Consider the following 24,785-nt stretch of genomic DNA (forward strand, 5'->3'; position numbering starts at 1 on the left):
ATAAGTATTTCCTGCCTGCTCCTTCCTCTAAACACTACATATGTAGAACATGGCTGGATTAACATCATACAGGGGCCCCGGGGGGCAAACATTTGTTGTTGGGCTCCTATTGACCCCTGTTACACATATTAGTTTCATTATCTCCTCAGGCACCTGGAAACCAATGAGCACTGAAGAGCTGAAATTATTAATGTGACTAGAAATTCATTTTGCTAATTTATAATTTTTCTGTTATTTGTTTAAAGACCCCATCATATACCACATATGTTGTATATACTGTATAAAGTGAGATTTCTGATTTGTCTGTCTGAACACATCCCACAGGTGAGACAGTTTATGAAACATAACTCAGGAACAGATTTTGTCGTGTGGCCCCACTGAAGATATAAGTTCACCCATTAAGACAAATTAAGGTAAAGTAGAACATCAGTCGTCCCGAGACACACCCAGATCCTCTAGATACCATCATGCACTAGAAAACACACACACACACACACACACACACACACACACTCTGAGCGCAGCAGTCGTCGAGCAGCACTCCTCCATGAAGAACCCCTCTGTGTGGACGTGTTATGCAACAGTGTACAGTGAGGACAGTTTACCTCTGTGCTGCTGCTGTTCAACACAATGAGTCCAATGTGAAACATGGGGAAGGTCAAAAAAACAAAACTTCACAAATAAACGTATGATTAAAAAAAAAAGAGAGAGAACTGAGGTTGAAAAACTCCAAAGATTATTTAAAGGAAAAGTTCACAGTTTTTCAGTCTGTTTGAACTTTAATCAATTATCCCCCTGATCAAACTGGACGTTCAAATATCTCCTCATATTGTAATTTCAACGTAAGTGATGGGGACAAACATCACTGGGTGTTTATCCTTCAGAGAAACAGATGCTAATCTCTGATGAAATACTGATACATTACAACATCCACAGTCCTCTGCTAAAATCTATTCAAAACTTTATCTAAAGCCTATTTGAGTTTTCAGCAGCAGAGTTAATCAAGTCAAGAGGAAATCTTCCAAAGTTAAAGTAAAATTTTTGTCAAGGTTGAAAACTGAAGGAGAGGTCACACAACCTGCTAGAAGAGACCAGGCAGTCCCCTGTTTAACTGTTTCACCTGTTTTTATGTTTATAAAATACTTGGTGTGTTTTATATTGACTTGTGAAGTATTTTGTTAGTAGTTAGTTTTTATTATTAAAAGTAAAATGAAGGATTTGAACTTTTATCTTTCACTCAAGTCCAATTTTACTTGTAGCAGTGACAAACACAAATTAGGTCCAGATGTATTTTATTACAACTAAACTGATCTTCATGTGTAAATTCAGCGGAGTGGCCCTTTAAGTGCCTCATCACCTTCAAACGTCCTCGAGTCTCCACTCAGGTAAAATATTCTCCAGCTGTGGCCAATCATTACACAGCACCTGTTCGTGCTTTACATTCCAGAGTTAATGAAAGACAAACAACTGGAGCGAAGTTACATTATTCTGTTTAATGACTCACAAAAACTCAACATTACATATCAAGCAGAGTATATACAATATATAATGTGGACATTTCAAAAGTCAGAAAGTCGACCAGGCTGTTGTCCCATAGCAGCACCTTCCCATTTCCCACACATGGATGCACTTTTATCCCAGTCTGTGCAGATCTGTACACTCTGCAGAAACAACAGGGTGTGTTACACAACATGTAGTCACACACACGTACGTATGCACCATTAGAAACTTCAAAATGACTGTAGCTGAACTACAGAGAACCGGAGTCTGTAAACAAGATTCACAAAAGTGTTCACACAGGAGTGTGGAACGAAACATACTTCAAAGTTACTGTAGGTGAACTACAGAGGCCGGAGTCTGGATTAAACACACTAAACTTACACAAACACACACACACACACACACATTCATGCTTATGCTGCTACAACAGTTAAATAACACACTTGCAAATGTCAGAAACAGCAAAGATGTCGACAACAGCTTGACAGGAATAAAAACACACGAGTGACCCAGGATGTATTTCTAGACTCTGTGGTTTTAGTGCTTGTGTTTTGTACAATGCCATGTGCTCGCCCATCCCTAAAGAGCAGTCTCAAAGTTCTGCCTCTGCCTAGTAAAAAAGTAAGAGTCCTGCCCACAAACCCATTCCACAGTCTGTGGTTTGGTGTGGGACGTTTGTCCACGGAGTAAAAATATCTTCCCGCTCAGCTCGGCTTTACGTCCCCGCTGTTTTTCACGTCAACTTCTGCACCATCACTAGTCCAGGACATCAACACATGCCTCCACAGCCGTCACAATATGTCAGAAGTCATAAAAATCATCTTTAGAAAAGTGCTTTCAACTTTGTTCTCGCCTGAAAGCCCCGACAGAAAAGAAATTACACACTCACCGCTGACTAAAATGCCCAAAGTCAGTAAACAAACCAGTGAAAACAGAGAAGGTTCCCACGTAACAAAGGTGATAAAGACTTCACAGCCCGTGTCTGAAAAATAATTTCACTTACTATAGGAAAGTGACACCATAAAAACGAATAATATAACTTAAAATGAATATAGAAACAAAGGTTGGGAGGTCTTTTCTGAGTATGTGGTGAGGGTTTTTAACCTTCCCCCAAGTTTGCAGGTTGTCAGTTAGTTTGTGTCAGTTTGGTTAAGAATAAATCTATTTAAAATCTACAGTCAAAATGGTATTAAAACTAGATTTTGACAAAGGTCCCCTGTCACAAGATTAAGCCTCAAAATTTGATTTAAATTAAGGAGCCAGTGTGAGGCCTTTTCCATTTTAGATTGTGGTTTAGCATAAAACCAAACAAATCCACAACTGAGGATCCAGCCTTACATAAAAATAAAATATAATTCCCAGTAAAAATAAATTGACCTTTTAATCTGGGCCCCCTATCCAAAGAACATCTTATGATCAAGTCCCACTGGAGTTTATTTTGATTCAGTCCCTCATTCCCCATCCTGCTGCTGGAAACACCCTCCAGAATATCAAATGTGCGTTAATCCACCGCTGAAAATAGTCCCCCATGAATGCACTATTTCCTACTGTCTGAGTGACGTTTTCTTAAAAAGTATTGTGAGGTGTCTGTGTTTTTATAAGATTTACATCTTCAGTGGGAACCAATGGACTTGGAGCTGAGTGTCTAACACTAAGACGTTGGTTTTCGTCTTTTCATCAGATCTGTTGAGAATAAGAAAATACAGTATGTAAAGCCTTTTTCTTTAAGATGTTTTTAGGAAATGGGGCCCAGTTTAAAAAAATCTGGCTTTTCAAAAACAGCCTCATTTGTGGCACACAAAGTGAGACGGGGGAACAAATGTTATTCAACGCTTCTCTTTACAGTGTCAGTTTGTCCCAAAAGAGGTATATGATGTCTTGGATCAGAGGCAAAATTACGCAGTTTGCAGTTTATCTGTCAAGACTTTTGACATCTAAACTGTCGAGTGTGCAGCAGCTGTACAGTGCCACACTTGTTTGACAGTTTTTTATGGCCAGGAGTTGAGAACTGGCTGTGCAGGTCTATCACAGGATCCGGCTCCATTCCTCTGTAAAAGTATGTCTCTCTCCAACCACGCCTCATACCCAGTCACATATGGAGAAACTTCTAGCATACCACCCCCACCAGCTAGAGATTCGGGTTCAACAGGTGGAGACTGAAGAATAAATTTCCGGAGTTTTTCAAGAGTCTTTCAGCAGCCCCAATTTCCTCAACGCCTCCCTGCGCGATTCGTTCGTCGCCCCCCGTCCAGAAAACTGCACGGTGATGCCCTGGGGACGAAACATGGAGGCAGATTTCCGCCTATGATCAGGGGACAAGGCTCGTTGAGCTGCTTTCGGGGGAGCAACAACTCCATGGTAGGAGTGCCGAGGAGGTCTTGGGGCCGGGGTTGGCGCTGGAGCTTTGAAAGTCTTTGCTCGGCTTTCTGAAAGGCGATTTAACCCAGCGGATGGGTTGAAGGATCGGCTCTTTCCTCCATAACTGTTCAGCTCAATGGGCATCGTCTCTGATTTGGCGGGCAAGGTTTGACTCTTGTCAATATGGGAGCTCAGGATGTCAGGAAGGTCGCTGCTGGTCATGGCTACAGTAGCAGGGGTCATGACTTTTGTCTTTCCTCCGTAGGTGTTGAAGTCGCTGGGGTTAGCCAGTGCAGGTGGGAGGATATTGGGTTCATGGCTAGTTGGAAGGTTTTCAGGTTCACTCCTGGAGTTAACAGATGGGTGGACCACAATAGATTTCCCTCCATAGCTGTTAAATTCCAGCGAGGTGACCTCAGGTGGAGGGGGGAAGGATGCCTTGTTTTCCAAAGGAGGTGGATGGTAATTGCTTTGTGTCACTGCTGGAGGTGAGGGGCTCAGTTGGGAGTTTCTTTGTTCCTGGCTCCTGAGGGAATTTGTCCGCAGAATCTCTGCTTTTTTGTTGCTATGACTCTGGTTTGGAGGTGGTGCTGTAACATTGGCTTCTGGCAATTTGGTGCTGGGTTCTGTTGTTGGGGTAACACTGGCCTCCAGAGGTTTGGCATTGGTTTCTACACCTGTGAGATGATCCTGTGAGGTGCTGTTAGGAAGGAGTGATGTACCCCCAGACATGGCTCGGTTCCTGTTGAGGCCCAACTTAGACAAGGCCTCCATCCTGGATATGTCTGGTGTGGGGTCCCTGAAGGAAATGCTGCGAGTGGGAGTATTACGATCCTTCTGATCCAGGGCCTGATGAGGATCTTCCTGCAGCAAAGGGTGTGATGTTCCTGTGAGGTTAGCCAGCATTTGTGCCCGTCTCTCCTGGATGTTCACATTAGCCAGAGACTGGTTCTGGGGCTCCTTACTGCCAAGTATCATGTTAATATTTGCAGGGAAGCGGGAAGGCTTAGCAGAGGTAGGAGGACCCTGTTTCATGGGAGGGTCTGAGCTGTAGCTCAGTGGCTTTTCAGACTCAAGGCTGCAACGGCGGAGTGAGGAGGGAAGCAAGTTGGAGGTTCCACCTGCCTGGTTCTCAGCTATCTTTTGGGCAATCAGGACCGGAGTGGGAATACAGCCTGGAGGGTGATAGGAGGAATGGCTGTCTGTCGTCCCATAGCTGCCACTTGGTAGGGGAGGGTTGTACTCTGAAGGCAAGCTGTCCATCTGATCACGCCTTGGCTTTATCTCAAAGTGGCTTTCAGGGGTTGGCATCATACTCTGAAAATCTGGGAGAAACAAATTGCAAAGTGAAAATCTGATAATGACTACAAGCTTCAGTTTCTTTCAGACCTGTAGTTTTATCTCTTTTGGGGTTTTTTTTAGAAACCTGGGAGCTGTGAGTATACAACTGTAAATGTACCGTGGTAAGTATTTCACAGGCTAAGTGACAATTGGCAAATAAATAAATAAAGTATTCTCTGTTGTGTTGTTGGGAGGTACTTTGAACCAACTGCAGTATGGTACCTGGTATGGTGGGACTGAAGATTGGCTCTTTCGTCTGCACCAAGTCTGGTTCTGGGCGGACCAGGTCTATAATATCCTGGTCTTTGGGACTGAGTGATCTGGTCATGACGGAAGACACAGTGACCCCAGGGTTAGGACTTGAGGTTGGTGGTCCATCGACCTCTTTGTTGCTGCTTGCAGCAGGGTTCACTTGCCCGGGCCTCCGGTCGTCCTCATTCAGACTCTCCTCCAATGAGACGATGGTGTCCTCGAAGAACTGGATGCACTCCTGCTCCTCCTGGCTCAGAAACTGCAGAGCACTGTCTTCCTGTCACAACCAAAGAACAGACGGAAACTTTACATGGTGTGATTTCATTTATTTTTCTAACCCTGACATTGCACACAGAACTTTATTCACCAAACATTTTTCACCATCCTGCCTTCGCCCGGGAAGTTTACAGTACCTTCATCCACAGGAATTCAATCAGTCATGGTAGTTAGATATGAGCCAGTTGTGGAAAGTAACTAGGTACATTTACTCAAGTATTGTTTAATTTTGCTGTACATGTTGTAAAAGTTTGAATCTGATATTAACAGTTATAACTTGTGACTAAACAAAAATGTTTCCACTTCTTCAGTATCATTTTTTCAAGCCGCTCTTCAACTTTCCGATTTTAATTTTTAACAAAGAATCACCAGACTCATCTTCAACTTTCACTTCATCACGTTGCAAACCCTCCACTATGACTTTCTCATACAGTAGTCGTGTGTACAGAGTGAACACAGGCCTGCTTGTTCCTGCGTCCCAACCCTCCAAACTTCTTTCCCACCCTATATTTAGCTCAAATGCCCCTCTCTTCTGTTGCCCCTCCCTCCTCGCCTATCCCCATCTGTGCTTCACCTCCACAGCTACCTGTCCTGCTTCACATAGTGTGGCCACTGAAAAACAACACACTGCGACTGCTGATTTTGCTGCTTTACTCTGTGGCCTTTTTTAAGGCCTGATAAAGATTGAGTCCACCTATTTAAACCAAACCACACGGCTGTAGGGAATAGGCAATCCCCTGTAACAACGTGTAATGGACCTAAAAATAAGCAGCTGTGGAAGAAGGACTGAAGTCATTTAAGTAGAAGAAAACCTACTACTTTATGAGTCGAGTGTGTGCAGTAAAATCTGTGAAAATACTTATTGTTTTTTATCTTTATTCATTTCTATATTTTGCAGTTTTTGGAGGATTTTTCATGCTCAGGTGACAACAGTTGATATTTTAGAGATTCAAGATTTGTCCTGACCAAAGCTGGTTAACCAGCTGGGAAAAATGGGCAACTGCCCAGAGGCCTGAGACCATTAGGGGCTCCAAAGTCCCCCTGGTTCACAATTTGATTAACTGATTATTAAAAACTGAAACTGGTAACTGAGGCCTTGTCTTGTCAAAATCTAGCTTTAGTAACATATGTAACATAATAAAATTATGCATAAATGGTGAACAAATGACATAAATTAACATTAGCCGTTTGCATAATCATATCTAAGCTACAGAAACCTTTCTTTCTTCTACTTCTCATACATGCATTCCATTAAAAATGAAAACATAACATTTGTTTGCTATGTACAAAAAACAGAAATGTGTATGTAAAAACACATTTTGTGATTTCAGAACAAGTTATGCTCTGAAACTATTTCCTGGCAAACAAAAGCCAGGCACAGTGACTGCCCCAAAGTCTTCTTGTTGCTGGTTTGGAGCCATTGTTCTTGTACAAACACCAAAACCTAAACCGATGCTCGTCTACATTTGCACTTGGCAGCTGTTGCCTGTCAAGAAATTGTTCCAACTCTTAACATCTCATAAAATCACAAAAGGCAGTTTTAACATTTGTGTTTATGAACAGATTAAACAGACAATAAACAACCTATTAATCAGTGAACTTCAGAGGTGCTGGTGGGGGATTTTTTTTTTTTAACTTTGGACAGAGCCAGGCGAGCTGTTTCCCAGGCTTCCAGTCTTTATGCTAAGCTAGGCTAACAACATCCTGACTCCAGCTTTGTGCTTCAGTTTTTGTAAAGAGATGTGTTAATTAAAGAGCTTTTAAGTGCTTTAGGTGGATTTTATTACCTTTGGAAAGAACCAGGCTACATGTTTCCCATGTTTACAGTCTTATTCAATTCACTTACTGACCATACCGAACCAACTGTTCAGAACTAGGTAAGGAAATTTATCATTTTAAGGAAAAGGTGAAATAACTAGTTTTTCTTCAGTGTATGTGAGGAACTGTGACTCTACTTACATCAATGAGTAAAATACACATTTGTCACACAAATGAACAACAGTGTTTAACAATGCAGTGTTTTGATCACAGCTCATGTTTCACTACAATTACACAACCACCAGCCTGAAGGAAGCTGCTTATTTTGACCTTCAGCTCATGGTTGACATGGCAAACAGAGTTTGTTGCTGACATCGGTGTTAGTGCCACAACAAGGTCACCAAGAGCCTTGTTTTGCTTCACACATACAGACTCACAAAAGACACCTGCAGCAACACCCAACTGAAACCAACATGGGATAAACACTGATGTGCGGGTTTCAGCCGGACTGAATGGTGCATATTGTCGTGAAGCAGCTCAGGACCTAGAAAACTGCAGCTCAACCGGTTTGGTTGTGTTATGAATGTCATCCCCGAGGCATGCGAAGGGATTAAGTTGTTAAGCAGGTGTCATTTCTCAGCGTCTGCAATGACTGAGTGCATTGTGTAAACACAGAGCAGAGGTTTTAATAATCAGTTGTTCATCTGATACGCTGAGGGTACGTACTGTGTTTGAGAGGACAACAGAACAAGACGACTCTATACAAACCTGGGCCCCTATACGGCAGCAACTGTCCCAGCTATGGCCACTAAATCAGATAATTAGCTAAAAGAGACTTATAGGAATAAATTGACAGGTTAATTTGCTTTCTTTTCTTGCACCTTTGAAGTCTGCTGTTTAACAGCTTAAATCTTGTTTGTTTTAATATTAAAGCAGCACGTTGTGGTTTTATGTCAGATTATGTGTCAGAATCTTTGTTGACCGGGAACAGAAACAACCCTAAAATCTCTGCCAATTCCAGCCAAGAAACAGCCCTGTGTCCCGTCTTTATGCTAAGCTAAGTTAATGCTGCATTCATATCATATCAGAGTTATCGTAAATACCAATGATGGCATAAATGTCAACATCCAACTCTTCAAGTTTTAGTACAGAAGTGATGGCAGAGTTTCTTGTAAATGTTAGTTTCTACATTGAACAAGAACTCTATTTTTAATGTTCCCATGTCCAAGTCTGCAGTAAAACATTCAGTCAACGTTATACACTTTATCTTTTTATAGTCTTTTATAAGGAACCGTTTGCCTGCTAGTCTCATGAGGCTGTCTGTTAAAAGAGTTGATAGATCTGTAAAAGGAGAGGATTTGGGACAGAGAGGTTTGTTGATGGGTTTACCAGAAAAACATTCACGTTCATGTTCTCTCATTGAGCTCAATGTCACTTTGAGTTTGTCCAACAAAAACATTTTGTGAAAACAGAAATCCTCTGGACGACGTCTAACTTCTCACCTCAGCTTGTTTTTGAGCTAAAATGTTTAGTGAATTATTCTCAGACCAAAAATTCTTTCCCACCTTCTCAGTTATCTTGTGATTCCTCCTCCTCTACGCTGAGATCCACTGGTTTAAAACGTAAAACATCTACTTTTAATATCTACATATACAGAAGATGTTTTACCCTGTTGACCCTCATTGATTGGTTGATTGATTGATTAACTTTGATCATTTTCAGATACTTACGCCAGGCCTGGGGTCCCGGCCGACTCCCCCGTTGACGGCGTAGTGGAGCTGAGGGTTGGCCTGCAGACGGACGTCCATGGTGTGAGGGTCAGAGGTCAGCTGGACATCTCATGGAGGGTCCGGTGCTCGTGGCTCTCATCTGAACAATCACCTGATCTTCTGTAGAGTCTGGAGATGCAGAGGAGGGACGAGATGTCAAACAGCTGACGTTCAGCTGACCTCAGGGGGAGGTCAATCAAGGTCAAAGTGTCATGAGATAATATATATATATATAAATCCTGCTTTAAAAATCCCACTTAAGTGCAAAATCAGTATCATTTAAATGTATTTAAAATCTCAGTGATGATTTGAGATGATTAATAGGAGAAAAAATGATATTATATACAAACTATGATACACAAACTAATCTAATCTAATCTCTAAACTTTATCTAATCTTTTCTTTGTTGCCTCAAACACTTGTTTAAATGAATGAAATGGGGAAATGTCTCTTTGGTGAAACTGCTAGAAGTCACAGGCTAAAAAGATCAGCTTTAATCTTTGATGATTTACTGTATTTATAAGTTTATCAGGTGTTTGTTTATGTAAAATCTATGAGTCAGATAAGAGCAGTGAAGTAAAAAGTTAAATATAAATACCCTCAGAAATGTCGAGGAATACAAGTAAAACTATCTCAGAATGAGTGAATGAGTAAACGTTCTCAGTTACTTCCCTCCACTGCTCTAAAGTTTATGACCCAGCATCACAGCGGGGGCACACCTGATGGACCAGTTCACCTGGACCAGGTAGAGCTGCAGAACAGGCTCCTGCAGCCGAACCCACTGGACACATTCCTCTCTAATGCTGCTGTGATAAAGACCTCAGAAAAAAACTGAGACGCCAAGAGACGCACTGAAGGTCTGAATGGTGACACCATTAATTCTAATCATGATAACATACGGTTGTGAAGGTTAAAGAATCAGTCTGTAGCCACAGCAACTTCATTCACAACCCTGGACCAAAATATAGCATCTTTATATTTCTGTTGCGTGATGAATTTAACCCATAAAGGTGGTGATTTTTACCCATTGTTACGTAATTTTTTTAAATTAATTTGAAAAAATTATAATTTTTTTGGTTATTCACCAAAACTAATATGTGGTTGTTTCTGATCCAGTCTTTGTGTAATATTACATTTCTCCTGGGTCATCAAATCGAAAGGGAGCAGCAGCAGGGAAATGTATTTTGACCCAGGAAGTTTAAAATGAAAATGAAAATTCATTGTTATCTGTACAAAACAATTTACTGTTCATATAATGACATTCAAAACTTCCAAGATTAGAACAATCTGAGTGGGAAAAAAGAGTCTTAGTTTATCTAAAGTGCTCACAGCTCAGAAATGTGTTGATGGCTCTGGATCACAAACCAAAAGGTTGTGAAAGCAGAGCTGTAATAATGATATTTACTGTCGTGTGTGTTAGTTTCTATCACTTAAACATCATAGAGACTTTCACTGAGCTGAAGGATTTAAAAGCTTCCACCTGGTGAACTGAAATGATATAAAACAGGACTTACCCAACAGCTCCACAGAGCCCTCATCCTAACATCAGCACCGGGCCAGTGTGGTTTCCTTCACAGAGGAACTTTCATCTGACACTTGGTTGTAGAAGAATCTTCTTAGAGTCCAGTGGTTTCGCGCTCCTCCCGGTGAGCTCCGTGTGCGTAATGACACCAGCGCTGCGCATTACGCACCGGCTTTAAACCACGAAGAGACTCCGCCCACTGTTCCAGGAGAGAGAGAGTGTGTGTGTGTGTGTGTGTGTGTGTGTGTGTGTGTGTGTGTGTGTGTGTGTGTGTGTGTGTGTGTGTGTGTGTGTGTGTGGCTTCATTCAGGTGAAGTGACTGTGGTGACACACTACAAAGTCATCTCTTGCACTCACACACCTACCTCGGAGTTTCACTGGGATGGGTTCAGGAACTGTGGGATATTTAACCTTTGCCCTGTTTTGCCGTGTGACCCATATAACACTACCTGTCGCTGAGCAGCCAGTTACATTTATGGCTCAACGCTTGATGGTACAGTCCACGATTTACAGGGTCATTGCACTGTATGAATCAGGGCTAATAAAACACTGAGTAATTCCAGATGATAACTGTAGATACCCTGGAAAAAAACAAGACCATGGGGAACAAGGGAGAAACATTTGTGCATGTGAGGGAAAAATAAACCACAAGTATGTGGTGAAAATGTTGTCAACACCCTTTTTTGGCAAAGCTTTCTTTTACAGATTCAAGAAACATTCCTGGAGGTTTCCTGGAAAGACCTGTGTAGTTTGTGCTACAAGTCCTCAGGCCCCAGTTTAATTACTTGTGTTGGGTTTATTATTAACTTCTAGATTAATTTCCTTGACTCCATAATCACCAGATAATATTTATTTCTCATTCGTGAATTACTATGAACTGTACTCATCATTTAGACTTTGCTTGTTGGTTTGTAGATATTTATCGTTTTAAAATAATTGACGTCTTTTCAGGAAAGGTATTAGTAAACTAAAATAAAATGTTACCCCTTTTTCCTAAAAAATGGGAGAAGAGCCACATATTGTATTACAGTCCATATTTATTATTCTTCGTGTGTAATGCAAGAGAAACATTGTAGTTTCACTCTTTAAAAAGGGAGAAAATATATAAAAGAGTGGAGCTCAACTTCACCCACACATGAATTTATTATCAGGCCTTCTACTTCTCTGCATGACTCGGAATAAGGTGAGGTATTTTTGAAATGTGCTAATTGCAGTCATGATTTTAAAAGTTTCTGTTTAAATAAATCAACAGATCTGTAGGTGCACATAATCAATTACCAGTAAAGCAAATGAGAGAAACTGAGAGATAAGGAGTTAAAAGAAGACATGAAGAGAGGACTTCACTCTCCTGATGTGTTTGCTCTGGGCGCCCTCTGCCGGCTGCAGCCCAGGAGCTTATTCCCTCTTTTCTTTGGTGAATATTGTAATATGTGGATACAAGATGCATGAGGTGAATCTGGGTCAGAAACCACTCTCTTCCTCAGAGTCAGTTATGCTAATAAATTAATAAAAACTGCAGATGAAAACACATTTTCCATTCAAAGTTTCTCGAAGGCCCTCCCGTTGTTGGGGCCCTTGTGAAATGACCCCCTCACTACTACACCCCTGCTGTGTGCATTTGGGGATTTTTAAAATTAATCATTATTTTCAAATTATAAAGAAAAAAAAACAAACATAGTTGTAGTTTTTACATTCTGCACTTTATAGTTTTTGACACTGGAGAGCAGTGTCACACACACAACCGTCAGATCTGCCTCTTTATGGCTGGTATAAAAACAAACGGGTGATAGTGTAGTTTCCCAGTGGTCCTTAAACGCACCTCCCGTCAGTTGGAGTAAGCTGCCCCGGGCTGCGTCAACAGCCGCGTCCGCCTGTGAGAGCGTGTCTGTCGGGTTGCTCCGGCTGCTGTGACCGCAGAGGCTCGGTGAGTCCACACCTGCCGTGTTTCTAACGCCCCTGCTGTTGTTGTTGTTGTTGTTGTTGTTGTTGTTCTCGGATACGTTAACGGAACTTGCCCGGGGTGCGCTCGGTAGCTTAGCCGCATGCAAATGCACCATTAAGGCACATGCGCCCATTATCGGACAGGGAACCGTCTGTCGCACTGTTTCTCCCTTTCATCGCCGCCCGGCAGCCACACACTCGGGCCGGCAGTGCTGAAGCACCCTGGCTGTTAGTGAAGCCACGTTTCTCCAGGATACACCCCGCTGTTGTCGGGCATGTCCCTGAAATTTGGTAGATGCGGCCGGGCTTTGTGCGGTGGCCGATAATGGAAGCAGGGTCTGCGTCCTCATCAGTAATCCCTCAGGATGCGAGTAACGGAGATATGTTAGCCGCTGGTTTCTGGAAAAAAAACCAGAACAACACACATTTGTTGTTTTTTGTGGCTGCTTTGTGGCTGGTTTGTCCCCGTGTCTCTCACGCCACTGTCACGGTTAACAGAAACGCTCGAGCCGCCTCTGAATGAGCCTGACGGGGCTGAGCTAACGTTAGCTCCGCCGGGTAACTGAAATACACGTTAGCTCGATGTGGCAGCGAAACCTTAACCGACACACGGCGAGGAGACGCCGCTTTCATGCATCTTTGATGCGGGCAGTGTCACATAACACCCGTTAGCTTTTTGACATCAGCCCCCTGCCCCCCCCCCTCCACCACCGCACGCCCCCCTCCCCCGGTGCTCAGTAGTTGTTAGCATTGTAGCATCACAGACGCTAGCCGCAGCTAACCCGGTGCTAGCCTAAGCTAGCTGTCACCTGAAACAGGTGCTTTCCTCAGTTATTGTGCTTAGACACAAATCTGAGGTACTTGAACTTTACTTGAGTGTTTTCATTGTATTTTTCTACTTCTGCTTTACTGCATTTCAGAGGCAAAGCTGGATGACTGTCAGCACAAACCCTCCAGGGGCCCCTAAACCTTTAGATCCCCTACATGTTATTTGGGTCCACACAATTTGATTAAATGCAAATTAGTTTGAAATGTGCACCTCTGAAGTACAATATCAACTCTGATAGTTCTTCTGTGTTAGTTTGGTTTTGTAAAAATCTACTTTTTAAACCTCGATTATTTGCATTTGTTGCTTCATTTTGTTTTTGTGTTTTAACTAATTAAAGCACAGAAAACCGCAGGTCATATTATTCATCATCATCATAAAAGTACTGTTCATTATTAATATGTCTGACAGTTGTTTTCTGAAGGGATGAAACAGTCATTTCCATCATCGATTCATCTGCAGATTATTTCACTGATGAATGATTAGTCTACAAAATGTCAAAAAATAATAATTAGCTGTTCGGTTGATCATTGCAGCTCTAAGTTTCTTGTTGGGTGTGGAACATTTTATTGTTGTCATAAATTGCCATTATTATTGAAGCACAAGTTAATATTCAAACCCCCAAATCTTTATTATTACAGAAAATTGATTCAGTCTTTATTAAGGACAGAGTTCATGGAGCATCCACAGCAAAACAGACCAAAAAACAAAAAGGAAAAACAAGCTCCACCTCAACCGACGACAATAAATGTTGCTGAAACCTGAATGCACCAGCCATAATAATCTGATATAATATTATAACACACACACATTGAGTATTGAATACCTTTAATATATTTTCCTGGTATTTCTTCTGTGTTTTTAACATTTTAAATGCAGGACAATGTTTCTACAATAAGGTGTCAGTATATAAGTGAAGGCTCTGAATACTTCCTCCTCCTCCACTGTCTGTAATGTCTGAGTCATGTGAGCTCGCTTATTAAACTCAGGTTTGACTCCAGCCCGTCAGCACGCAGACAGCAGAGTAAACGGCCTCAGCAGGCTGGAAGTTCAGCTCGTGTTTTAGCTGGAAATCATGTGAATGAACAGAGAAGCTGTTGTCAGTGTAAACTCAGTTAGTGTTTGTTGCGTGTGGAGCAGTGTCAGGTTTCACCAAGATTAACGTTAATACTCTTACTGACAGGACCTGGTGATGCCTTCAAATCATTATCACAGTATGAATACTTTTTTTTTCTCAGTTTGCTCAAAACCATCATCTTTCAAAAGTTCTTTTCTTTGTGGTTGCAGCTAATGATTATTTTCATTATCAGTTAAACTGCAGATTATTTTCTCGATTAATTGGTTCGTCTATAAAACATCTAAAAATAATGAGAAGTGCCCGTCACAGTTTCAGATGTGTCAGTCAAACAACCAAAGATATTCAGTTTGCAGCAAAACACGACAAAGAAAAAAAATTAAATACGCACATTTAAGAAGCTGAACCAGCAAATATTTGTCGTTTTTACTTTAAAAATAACTGAAATGATGAATAAATTATTAAAATAGTTGCAGATTAATTTTCTGATAATTGACTAATCAATAAAAAAAAATTGTTTTACGTCTGCGGCGCCCTGGTGGCTCAGCTGGGGGAGTGCATACCATTTAGGCTTAGTCCTTAAAGCAGCGGCCTCGGTTTGAGTCCAGCCCTTGCTACATGTCATCCTCTCTCTCTCTCTCTCTCTCTCTCTCTCTCTCTCTCTCTCTCTGTAATAAAGACTAAAAAAGCCTGAAAAAATAACTTTAAAGAATTTTTTTTTTTTTTTTTTTTTTTACATGTCTCAGGTATTTTGTTTTTTTCCTATGTCAGTGCCATAACAGTAAATTAGGCGGGAAGGAGATGGAGATGCATCCAGTGTCCAGTAGAAACCAGCTGCCCATTGGGCCTAAATTGACCCCCCCACCTCACTGGGCGTAAGCGTTGGGGAAACCTGGATCTAATGGTCAGTCGCGGGTTGAAGCGCAGGTGGTGGCAGCTCACTGGGACAGATTCCAGTCAAACGCCTGCTCTGGTGAAGGTTTTCCTGACCCTCTCTCTCTGCGCCCGTCATTGAGAGCGTGCTTCATCATCTGCGGAGACAGAACCTGAGTTCAGCTGCTCGGCCCTTCTTCTTTTTCCCTGTCAGCTGTGCTCAGTCTGATTTTTCTGCTCAAAGTGGGAACAGCTGATCACTCATGGGAACTGGATCATGGTTAACGTGACGCACCTTTTCATTATAATCATTATTCATCCCTGTCATTTCCTGTAACGTCTGCCTCTGACTGAAGGTGTTTCCACGGCGCTCAGTCGGATGACATCAGGCTGTTGTGTGACGACTGTAAACACTCGGCCTGAGCCTTCACCGGGCGGCCGGAGTAACTGGATCCAAGTCCGGGATCGCTCAGCGTGTTAGGTTACCACAGGCTCATTGGGACTGGTCTCCATGGAGACGGGCAGAGGGGGGAGAGCAGGGGTTGGTTAGTGTGAGGTGGGCGGAGTTTCACCTGGGTTTGATTGACAGGGGTGATGCTGTGTGTCTGTGTTACTGACATTTTTTCACTTCATGACAAGTGATTAATCAATTAATTGAAGGTAATTGTCAGATTAATTGATAATGAAAATAATCATTAGTTGCAGGTTTAGCTTTGTATTTCTATCTTATTGACGAGTGATTGACACGTCAGTGAGGAGGGATCAGAGCTGTAATAACTCTGCACACAGGAGGTGAGACTCTGACAGGATGATACTGATCTCTAACACGCTGACCTTGATCTTTGGCTCGCCTGGAAATAAACTGAGGCAGTGACTCACAGCAGCTTCACGAACAAGTCGCTGATTTCCACTGTTGTGTACATACTTAGTGAGGGACACACCCACTTTATACACACACACACACACACTCGCACACACCCAGAAACACACCAGGCTGAGCAGGTGGGACCGGTGCGCTGTTAATCCGCCCTGCTGAGCTGAGACAGGCTCAACAAAAGGAGAAGCAGAGTCGCACACAGATTATTTTAAGAACAGATGATGATGATGATGATGATGATGGCGATGATGGAGGGATGGATCTCTGGTATGAGAAGAGGACTCTGTGCTTTGTTCTCTGTCTTGGTGTCAACAGGAGGAGTTGTCAGTCACTCCTGAGCCTGTTTGTTCCTGGAGTTTGACCCAGGAAGTGAAACCAGGGTCTGGTCCGGCTCCATAAACGGAGTCATAAACCTGCTGCTGTGTGAGACGCACACTGCCCTGCACCTACCTGGAATCTTCATTTATTGATTCTTTTTTTATTTCTTTACTTATCAGTTCATTTAAACAGCTTTTTGATGATTCATTGATTCATCTGTAAAATGTGAGAAAACGATGAAAAAAGCTCATCACAGTTCTCTTGTTTTACCACGAAGATACTAAATTTACAGTCCTGTGAACATAAGAAGGAGAGAAGCAGTAAATCCTCACAGTGGAGGAGCTGCAAACAGTGAATGTAATAAAATAATAAAAGTTAATCTGTTATCAGAATTGTTGCAGTTTGACAACTTATTGTTTCAGCTGAATTTCAGTCTAGTTTTTATTATTCTGTCAAATTTAAGAGACCAGTGATGTTTGTGTGTGTGTTCAGTCAGGATCAAAAGTCTTGAATAAATCATATTCTTCATCTGTTTCAGTTATTCTTAGTGAATTAAATCATAATTAATTAAATTCTGACTCTGTATTATTTGGGAAAAGTTCTTGTTTGTTCAACACCATTAAACTGATGAATGTAAGTCATCAAAACTTCATTATGTTATTGGTAATTACATGAAAATAACCTGTGATGATAAACATTGCTGCTCTACAGTAAATAATTCTTCTTCTGCGTCTCTTTCAGGTTTGAGTCCGTTTGCTGAGTCACCTGGAAACCGTCCTGTTTTCACTTCCTGCTTGTCTGATGAGCGTCTGACTAACTTCAAAGCCTCCATCCATCCTCCCAGCCTCTGCATCTACAGCTGCACTATGGTACACACACACACACACACACACACACACACACACACACACACACACACACACACACACACACACACACACACACACACACACACACACACACACACACACACACAATGCTGTAGTGCTGAATGCTGTATTTGTACATTTTAAAGCGGTGTTGTGTCGTTGTTGTTGTTGGAGGTCTTGGTGTCTGACTCTCTGCTGTAGCAGCTTCGGCCTCATGTGACTGACTGTTGTGAACGTTGTGAAGCAGAACACACACACTGCAGCATCACTAACAGCTGTGTGCGCCCCCTGCAGAGTGTATGATGTCTGAGAGCAGCTGCTATGGCCTGCAGCAGCGGTCAGAGCAATGCCGAAACTCTGGAGGGCTTCCACGAGGTGAACCTGGCCTCGCCCACCACACCTGACCTTCAGGTAGGTCAGAGGTCAACCCGTCAGCAGATCTCTGGAGTTCCCTCTCAGCCTGATCACTGTCAGCAGCTTCACTGGTTCCCTGTGTGTCCTCCTGCAGAACCAAGCGGAGCAGCGCCCCCCCGCCCGTCACAGCACACCGCCCACCTCTCTGTACCGCACCCACTCTCTGGGAGCCCCGCCTCCTGGCCTCCCCACCTCCCTGCGGGCTGACCAGCTCCCCACCCAGCCGGTTTACTCCACACCGCGGCACAGCCACAATGGAAGGTAAAGTTTGATCAGTGACCTGTTCACCATTCTTATGTCAGCCTGCTGAAGGCGCCGGGCAGAAGATGCTGTCAGAACAACTTGACACTTCCTGGTGGTTTTTCACATTAAAAGACATTATACTGAACTAATCACAACATCAGGTAAACATGGAGGAAGTTTGTGTGTCGGCGTCTCTGTAATATAAACCCGTCCTCAGTAAAGCTGTGGACCTCTGCCCCTGAGGCCGACAAAGGCCCTCACCACTATTTTGAGTTTTTAGACAATTAGATTTTTCAAAATGTTTGTTTGCAGTTGTTGGAGGCAGAATAATGAATAAAACCTGCAGGAAAAGTCACAGAACAGTAGCCAGTCAACACAAAGCCTTGAGGATAAGCTGTAATCCTGTAATAACTGACCTCTGTTGTTTCCATGGTAATGATGCACAGCGTGCCGGGCCTGGAGGCGGAGTCTGCCGAGGGCAACTTCCTGTCGGGAGAGGACGGGGAGGAGTGCAGCGCTCTGAGCGACAGCCTGTCGCGGCTGCGCAGCCCGTCGGTGATGGAGGTCCGAGAGAAAGGATACGAGAGGCTGAAGGAGGAGCTGGCCAAGGCCCAGAGGGTAACACACACACACACACACACACACACACACACACACACACACACACACACACACACACACACACACACACACACACACACGTACGTTCTCGTCTTCACTTGAAGGAATTAAAATTTTTAATTGAATGTGAGTGTGTGCAGTTGGTGTTTGGTGTGTGTGTGTGTGTGTGTGAGTGTGTGAGTGTGTGTGAGAGAGACTTCACTACTTATATTGACATCATGTAATTTTCCATATTTTATTTAAATGCATTTTATTTCATTTTTGTTTGTGTGTATTTGTTCTGAGTTGAAGCCTCGTTCACAGGCAGCCTGAGTCAGACTCAGTCAGTTTAACATGAAGTAAAGATAAAACATGCAGAGAGAGGTGAATGACACATCACTGATACCTGGGTCCACATCAGTGTACTGATGGTAGTGTCTCGTCGTCTCTTAGTCAGACGCACTGACGGAGCCAAACTTCAGGTGCTGAGGAGATCTATCATCTCAGATCAGTTTATAGAAACAGTTTTCTCCTCGTGGTGTGATGGCGGCAGAAGTTTAAACAGTAATGAACTGACCAACAGTTGGTCTCCACATTAGAAACAATACAATAGAAAAATAAAGATAGTGCAAAACGCTTCTCTTCAATTTAACATCCCGTCATTCAAAGCTTGAGCACAGTCAGTTATTATAAATACCTGTCATGATTCACAGTGAAGCTTCCACAGGTTTAAAATCAACCAGTTACGCAGCTGAATAAACTCTGTCAGAACTTTTAAATTATTCTCCATAATGTTAAAGTGACGTTATGAGTGACGGCAGCAGAGTGATGAGTTCCACGTCCGAAAACACAAACAGAAACGTTTGTTCCTCATATTCACTAACTTTTATTTCTTCATCTCTTTGTTGTTGCCACAATATGATTTTACTTTGTGTTCATTTGCTGGTTGTTTTTCTGTTGTGTTGTTTTCTGTTTGTGTGTGTGTGTGTGTGTGTGTGTGTGTGTGTGTGTGTGGAAGGAGCTGCTGTTGAAGGATGAGGAGTGTGAGAGGTTGTCTAAAGTCAGAGACCAGCTCGGCCAGGAGCTGGAGGAGCTCACCGCCAGTCTCTTCCAGGTCGGTCCGCCTCTCCTCCGTCTCTCACTCTCCTCTGCTTCCTGCTTCCTGTCTTCCTTCCTCCTGAGGCGGCGGCCAGACACAACCTGCACAAAACACATTAAAGCGGTTGACGTAGGGTTTGTTTGGCTGCACAGATGTGAAGCAGAGAGGATGTTACTTCTCACAGCTTCATGTGAAGTCAAAGCCTCTCAGCCACTTCTTTTTTAAATGTCTTGATGGAGGATCAGGAAAAACAAGCTGTTACTTTTCCTCTGACCTGGAGCTGGAGACCAGAGGGAAACTGACACTGACGAATCTCCTGCTGCTCCACATTCGGGTTCAGGACTCAGACTGAATCTGTCCGGCCGCCTTCAGAACTTCTTCTCTTTTCTCCTCACTCCTCCTCGTTCTCCTCTCACTCCTCCCTTTCCTCGTAGAAGGTGCTGGGACTCTGTGTGTGTTTCCTGTAGCCTGTACACGTGTGCAGAACTGACCCTTTTAGTTTGCATCGAGTCTGTCTCGATAGAAAACTAAATCTCAACCAAAGTGTGTGTGTGTGTGTGTGTGTGTGTGTGTGTGTGTGTGTGTGTGTGTGTGTGTGTGTGTGTGTGTGTGTGTGTGTGTGTGTGTGTGTTTTGTGTTTTCCAGGAAGCTCACAAAATGGTGAGAGAAGCCAACGTCAAACAGGCAAATGCTGAGAAACAACTGAAAGAAGCTCTGGGCAAGGTAACAACACACACACACACAGAACATGTTCCTGTCGAGTCTGAGCTCATTCAAACACTGAAACATTGTTAAATACACCTCCTCCTCCTCCTCCTCCTCTCCAGATCGACGTGCTGCAGGCGGAGGTCCAGGCCCTGAAGACGCTGGTGCTCTCCTCCCCCACCTCCCCCGTGGGCGAACTCCCCTCTGCGGGAGGCGTGAAAACTCCCTTCAGGAAGGGCCACAGCAGGAACAAGAGCACCTCCTCTGCCATCCTGGGGACGCAGCCTGACCCATCGGCCACGCAGCCAATCGTCCGGGAGTGTAGAGAGGTGGGAGGTCACACACACACACACACACACACATACACACACACACACACACACAGGTAGGATGTTTGATCAATGAAAATAATCATTAGTTCCAGTTTGATTAGAAAAGTGACAGGAAGTAAAGACAAAAATGTTATTGTTATTTCACAGACCATGAAACGGGTGTTAAACCTCAGGTGGAACTAAAATGTGTGAGTGCAGTGGGTCAGCTGGGTGTGACGTAACGTCAGTAACGTGTGCGTTGTGGGACACGCAGGTGGACAGTCAGCTGTTCAGCGAGTTCAAGGCGTGGAAGGAGGAGCCGACGCTCGACCGGAGCTGCTGCTTCCTGGAGAGGGTTTACCGCGAGGACATCTACCCCTGCCTCACCTTCAGCAAGAGCGAGGTAGAGAGAGAGAGAGAGCGAGAGAGAGCAGGAGGAAAGATGGCTCCTTATACGTTCACCTGACTGTTGTTTAAGAAGAATTATCAAACAGTTTTAATTAACATTAAAATTAACGTCCTCTTTACTCTTCTGTCCTTTCACGTTTACTACTGTCCTCCACTGTCATTTAACCTCCTCCTCCTCCTCTCGTCCCTCAGCTGGGTTCAGCCATCCTTGAAGCCGTGGAGCAGAACACGCTCAGTGTGGAGCCGGTCGGTTTCCAGCCGCTGCCTGTGGTCAAGGCCTCTGCGGTGGAGTGTGGAGGACCAAAGTGAGACTCCGCCCCCCCACACACTCACACTCACACACACTCGTTAACTCTTTCTCCTCTTCATCAAGCTTTCACTCCTTCATCATCATCTCTCCATCTTCCCTCAATTTCCTCCTCTAGTGGACGAAGGGCTGAGCTCGTCACGTAAGTCTGACTCCCTCTCTCACTCTCTCTCTCTTTCTCATTAGCAACATTAGCAACTCTCTTGACCCCGCCTGGCTCTTCCAAACACTGCTTCCACCCCTGACAACTCATAATGCCCCCCCCCCAGTCCCTCCCTCCTCCTGTGCAGGTTCATCACACAGATCCTGACACGTTTAGCAGTCTTCCCTCTCTCCTTTCTTCCTTTGCTCCCTCCTTGCTTCCTCAAGTCTTAGCATTAGTCCTGTATAGTTTGTTTTTGTTGATAGTTTTTCTCCTGTTGAAACAAACAAAATGACTTTTCTTTTAAACCTTTATTTTAATACATTGAGGAGAGGAAGGTTCCATAAAAGAGACACTAGAGAGTAAAAACAACAAAAGGAATAAATAAAACAATTAAAATATACAGAAAGTGAATCAACAAAAACAAGAACAGCTGGAAGTGAAGATGAAATGAAAGATTGAAATTGGCTGAAAGATAAAAAATGAGCTGTGGATTGTTCTGCATGTTGTTGCAGGTGAACACTGAGAAACACACCTGCAACATATGAGCCCACCCACAGTTAAGGACGGCAAGGAAGTGGTGTGTCACTCCTTACAGTGAGAGAGCCCCCCCCCCCAGCCTCAGCATCAGTTCAGTGATGTGTTATAATTATCAAAGGTTCATGTCTGTGTCTCTGTGTCTCTGGTAGAAAATGTGCCCTCAGCGGTCAGACCAAAACCTGTAAGCACAGAATCAAGTTCGGAGACTCGTCCAACTATTACTACGTGTCTCCCTACTGCAGATACAGAGTGAGTGAACACACACACACACACACACACACACAGTAAACATTAACAGTGACACCTGCAGGACAACATCAACATTGCAACAAGAATTTTATTAAATACATGTTACACATTTATGAAAACAGTGGTTCCTGTTTTCTTTCTTTTTGCTGTTATCTGAGTCATAGAAAAAAGAGGCTGCAGAAGTTGCCTTACAATCATCACAATCTTAAGTTTTCTTCAGTAGCACGTTAATCAAATGATAGTTGTCTCTGTGTCCAGGGTTTGTAACATCAGAGATTCATCATCTGTCATCATTGAATGTTCACTTCTGTTTAGTGTTTAAAATACAAACTCATACATCACTTCCACGAGAATCCCGGAGTCAGTGAACACATGCAGATCATTGTGTGTTGATCTGATCCGCTTCACAAACCCCAGGTTCAAACAGCTGATTTTAGTTTGTTGTGTTTACATAGAAATTACAACAGTGTTTGTTTGTCTTTTCCTCAGATCACAGCAGTGTGTAATTTCTTCACCTACATTCGCTACATCCACCAAGGGCTGGTCAAACAGCAGGACGGTGAGACACACACACACACACACTTGTACTTCTATCTTTGTGAGGACACTCATTGACATAATGCATTCCCTAGCCCCTTACCCTAACCTTAACCATCACAACTGAGCGCCTAACCCTAACCCTGACCCGAACCTTAACCTAAACCTAATTCTAACCATAACTCTAAAACCAAGTCTTAACCCTCAACATGTGATTTGAAGGTGTCTCAAAAAGTGAGGACCGGCCAAAATGTCCTCACTTTCCCAAAATGTCCTCACTCTGTTAGTAAAATACTTTTTTTTGGTCCTTACTACACACGCACGCACGCACACATGCACACACCTTGTTGTTTCTTAGTAACCACAGGACAGAGCTGAATGATTGTGAGGGAATCAGTCAGCTGAGTACATGAATTCAGGAACTGAACCTTAGAACAATTGAGGTAATAGTTGAGTAAATGTACTTAGTTACTTTCCACCATGTGACCATCATGTGACCTGGTGGTGTGGTCTGTGTGTTTGCAGCGGAGCAGATGTTCTGGGAGGTGATGCAGCTCCGCAGGGAAATGTCCTTCGCCAAGCTCGGCTACTACAAAGACCAGCTGTGACGGACTGACAGACAGCCTCGCCCTCCAATCACAGCAGACTCTGTCCTGAAGCCCCTCCCCCCCGGTTTGGCTTTTCCTCCTCTCATCCAGTCATGTCAGGAAACCCCTCCCCCCTCCTCCTCCTCCTCCTCCTCCTCGTGTGAGTGTGTTTTTGTGCGTGAGAGAGAAAAACGTTTTCAATCAGAAGACTGACGTCTGTTGTCGTTACTGATCTGGAGCTTCTGCTCAGTTTGATTCTACAATGTTATTTCCTTTATTGAAACATGTAACACACAATTATATAAAGACAAGTGGCATGAAGAGGAGTAGAGACTGATAGATGTTGGCATTTAAACCCATGAGGAGCTCAAAAATAAAATTAAATATTTAAAAAAAAATTCAATCTTTAAGTCAGACTATAACAAGTCAATAAACTTCCCACGGTAAAGATACAAAGTTTTCCAGATAAATGAAGGAGAATTACAGCCGCTGTGTGTGGGGGGATGGATGGAGGGAGGGGGGCAAAGAATATATTTGAACTGACATGAAAAGTTTTTTTTTCCAAAGTTGAAGATGTAGTGTTGGATGCAAAGATAATCAGACTGGATTCATTTCTGAAAAAGTCTCGTCAACGTTATAAAACTTGTCTCTTTGTGCAGGAAAAACAACTTTTTATTTATAGTTTCTTTAGAGTTAATTAAGTTATTTTGTTGCTGGTTGTTTCAGGCGTCAATGAAGCTTCAGGAAAGTTTGGTTGAAGTTAAAAAAAAAAAAAGATTTTCTGACGTTAAACACTACGTGACGTTCTCTCATCTTTAGGTACAAATTTTCCTTTACCTGTTCCTGGTGTTTTCAGCCTGCTGTATTTAACCAATGAGGAGATGTGTTGATAGTAAGCTGTGTGTGAGTGAGTGTGTTAGTGCGCCTGGTGTTCTGTAAACTTTCTCTGTTAATTTAAAGCTGACTCAGCTCCTCTGCATCTCTGTCCCACTCACAGTCAGTGTCACTGTCCCGGTTTGGTTTAGTGCCTTTTCTCTCAGACACTCTGAAATAAAAACAGTAATACCTCTGGAAACCTGCTGCTGTCC

At 43.1% G+C, this 24,785-nt stretch overlaps 2 protein-coding genes across 7 annotated transcripts; one reads left to right on the top strand and one right to left on the bottom strand.

Annotated features, from left to right (window-relative positions):
- Window positions 1-1,473: 1,473 nt before the first annotated feature.
- Window positions 1,474-10,935, bottom strand: LOC139634988 (specifically androgen-regulated gene protein). Its single transcript, XM_071501842.1, has 4 exons — window positions 10,769-10,935; window positions 9,216-9,383; window positions 5,422-5,728; window positions 1,474-5,183 (listed from the first exon to the last, which is right to left on the bottom strand). Exons 2-4 carry the CDS (start codon window positions 9,291-9,293, stop codon window positions 3,682-3,684), a joined length of 1,887 nt encoding a protein of 628 aa, XP_071357943.1. The 5' UTR covers window positions 9,294-9,383; window positions 10,769-10,935; the 3' UTR covers window positions 1,474-3,681.
- Window positions 10,936-12,575: 1,640 nt separating this feature from the next.
- Window positions 12,576-24,772, top strand: rab3ip (RAB3A interacting protein (rabin3)). 6 transcript variants are annotated; one of them, XM_071501770.1, is made up of 14 exons: window positions 12,577-12,700; window positions 17,428-17,555; window positions 17,850-17,966; window positions 18,064-18,230; window positions 18,659-18,830; window positions 19,831-19,926; window positions 20,557-20,634; window positions 20,739-20,945; window positions 21,202-21,330; window positions 21,528-21,640; window positions 21,761-21,784; window positions 22,474-22,573; window positions 23,063-23,132; window positions 23,636-24,772. In XM_071501770.1, exons 3-14 carry the CDS (start codon window positions 17,877-17,879, stop codon window positions 23,716-23,718), a joined length of 1,329 nt encoding a protein of 442 aa, XP_071357871.1. In that variant the 5' UTR covers window positions 12,577-12,700; window positions 17,428-17,555; window positions 17,850-17,876; the 3' UTR covers window positions 23,719-24,772. The 6 variants fall into 6 exon arrangements, with proteins under 6 accessions (XP_071357872.1, XP_071357871.1, XP_071357873.1 ...); XM_071501771.1 differs by lacking the exon at window positions 21,761-21,784 and having other exon boundaries at window positions 12,576-12,700; XM_071501772.1 differs by lacking the exon at window positions 19,831-19,926.
- The last annotated feature ends 13 nt before the right edge of the window (window positions 24,773-24,785 follow it).

Source organism: Trachinotus anak, unplaced genomic scaffold (assembly GCF_046630095.1).
Source record: "Trachinotus anak isolate AG129_WGS33_773 ecotype Australia unplaced genomic scaffold, CSIRO_AGI_Tana_v1 ptg000018l, whole genome shotgun sequence".
Taxonomy (NCBI): Eukaryota; Metazoa; Chordata; class Actinopteri; order Carangiformes; family Carangidae; genus Trachinotus; species Trachinotus anak.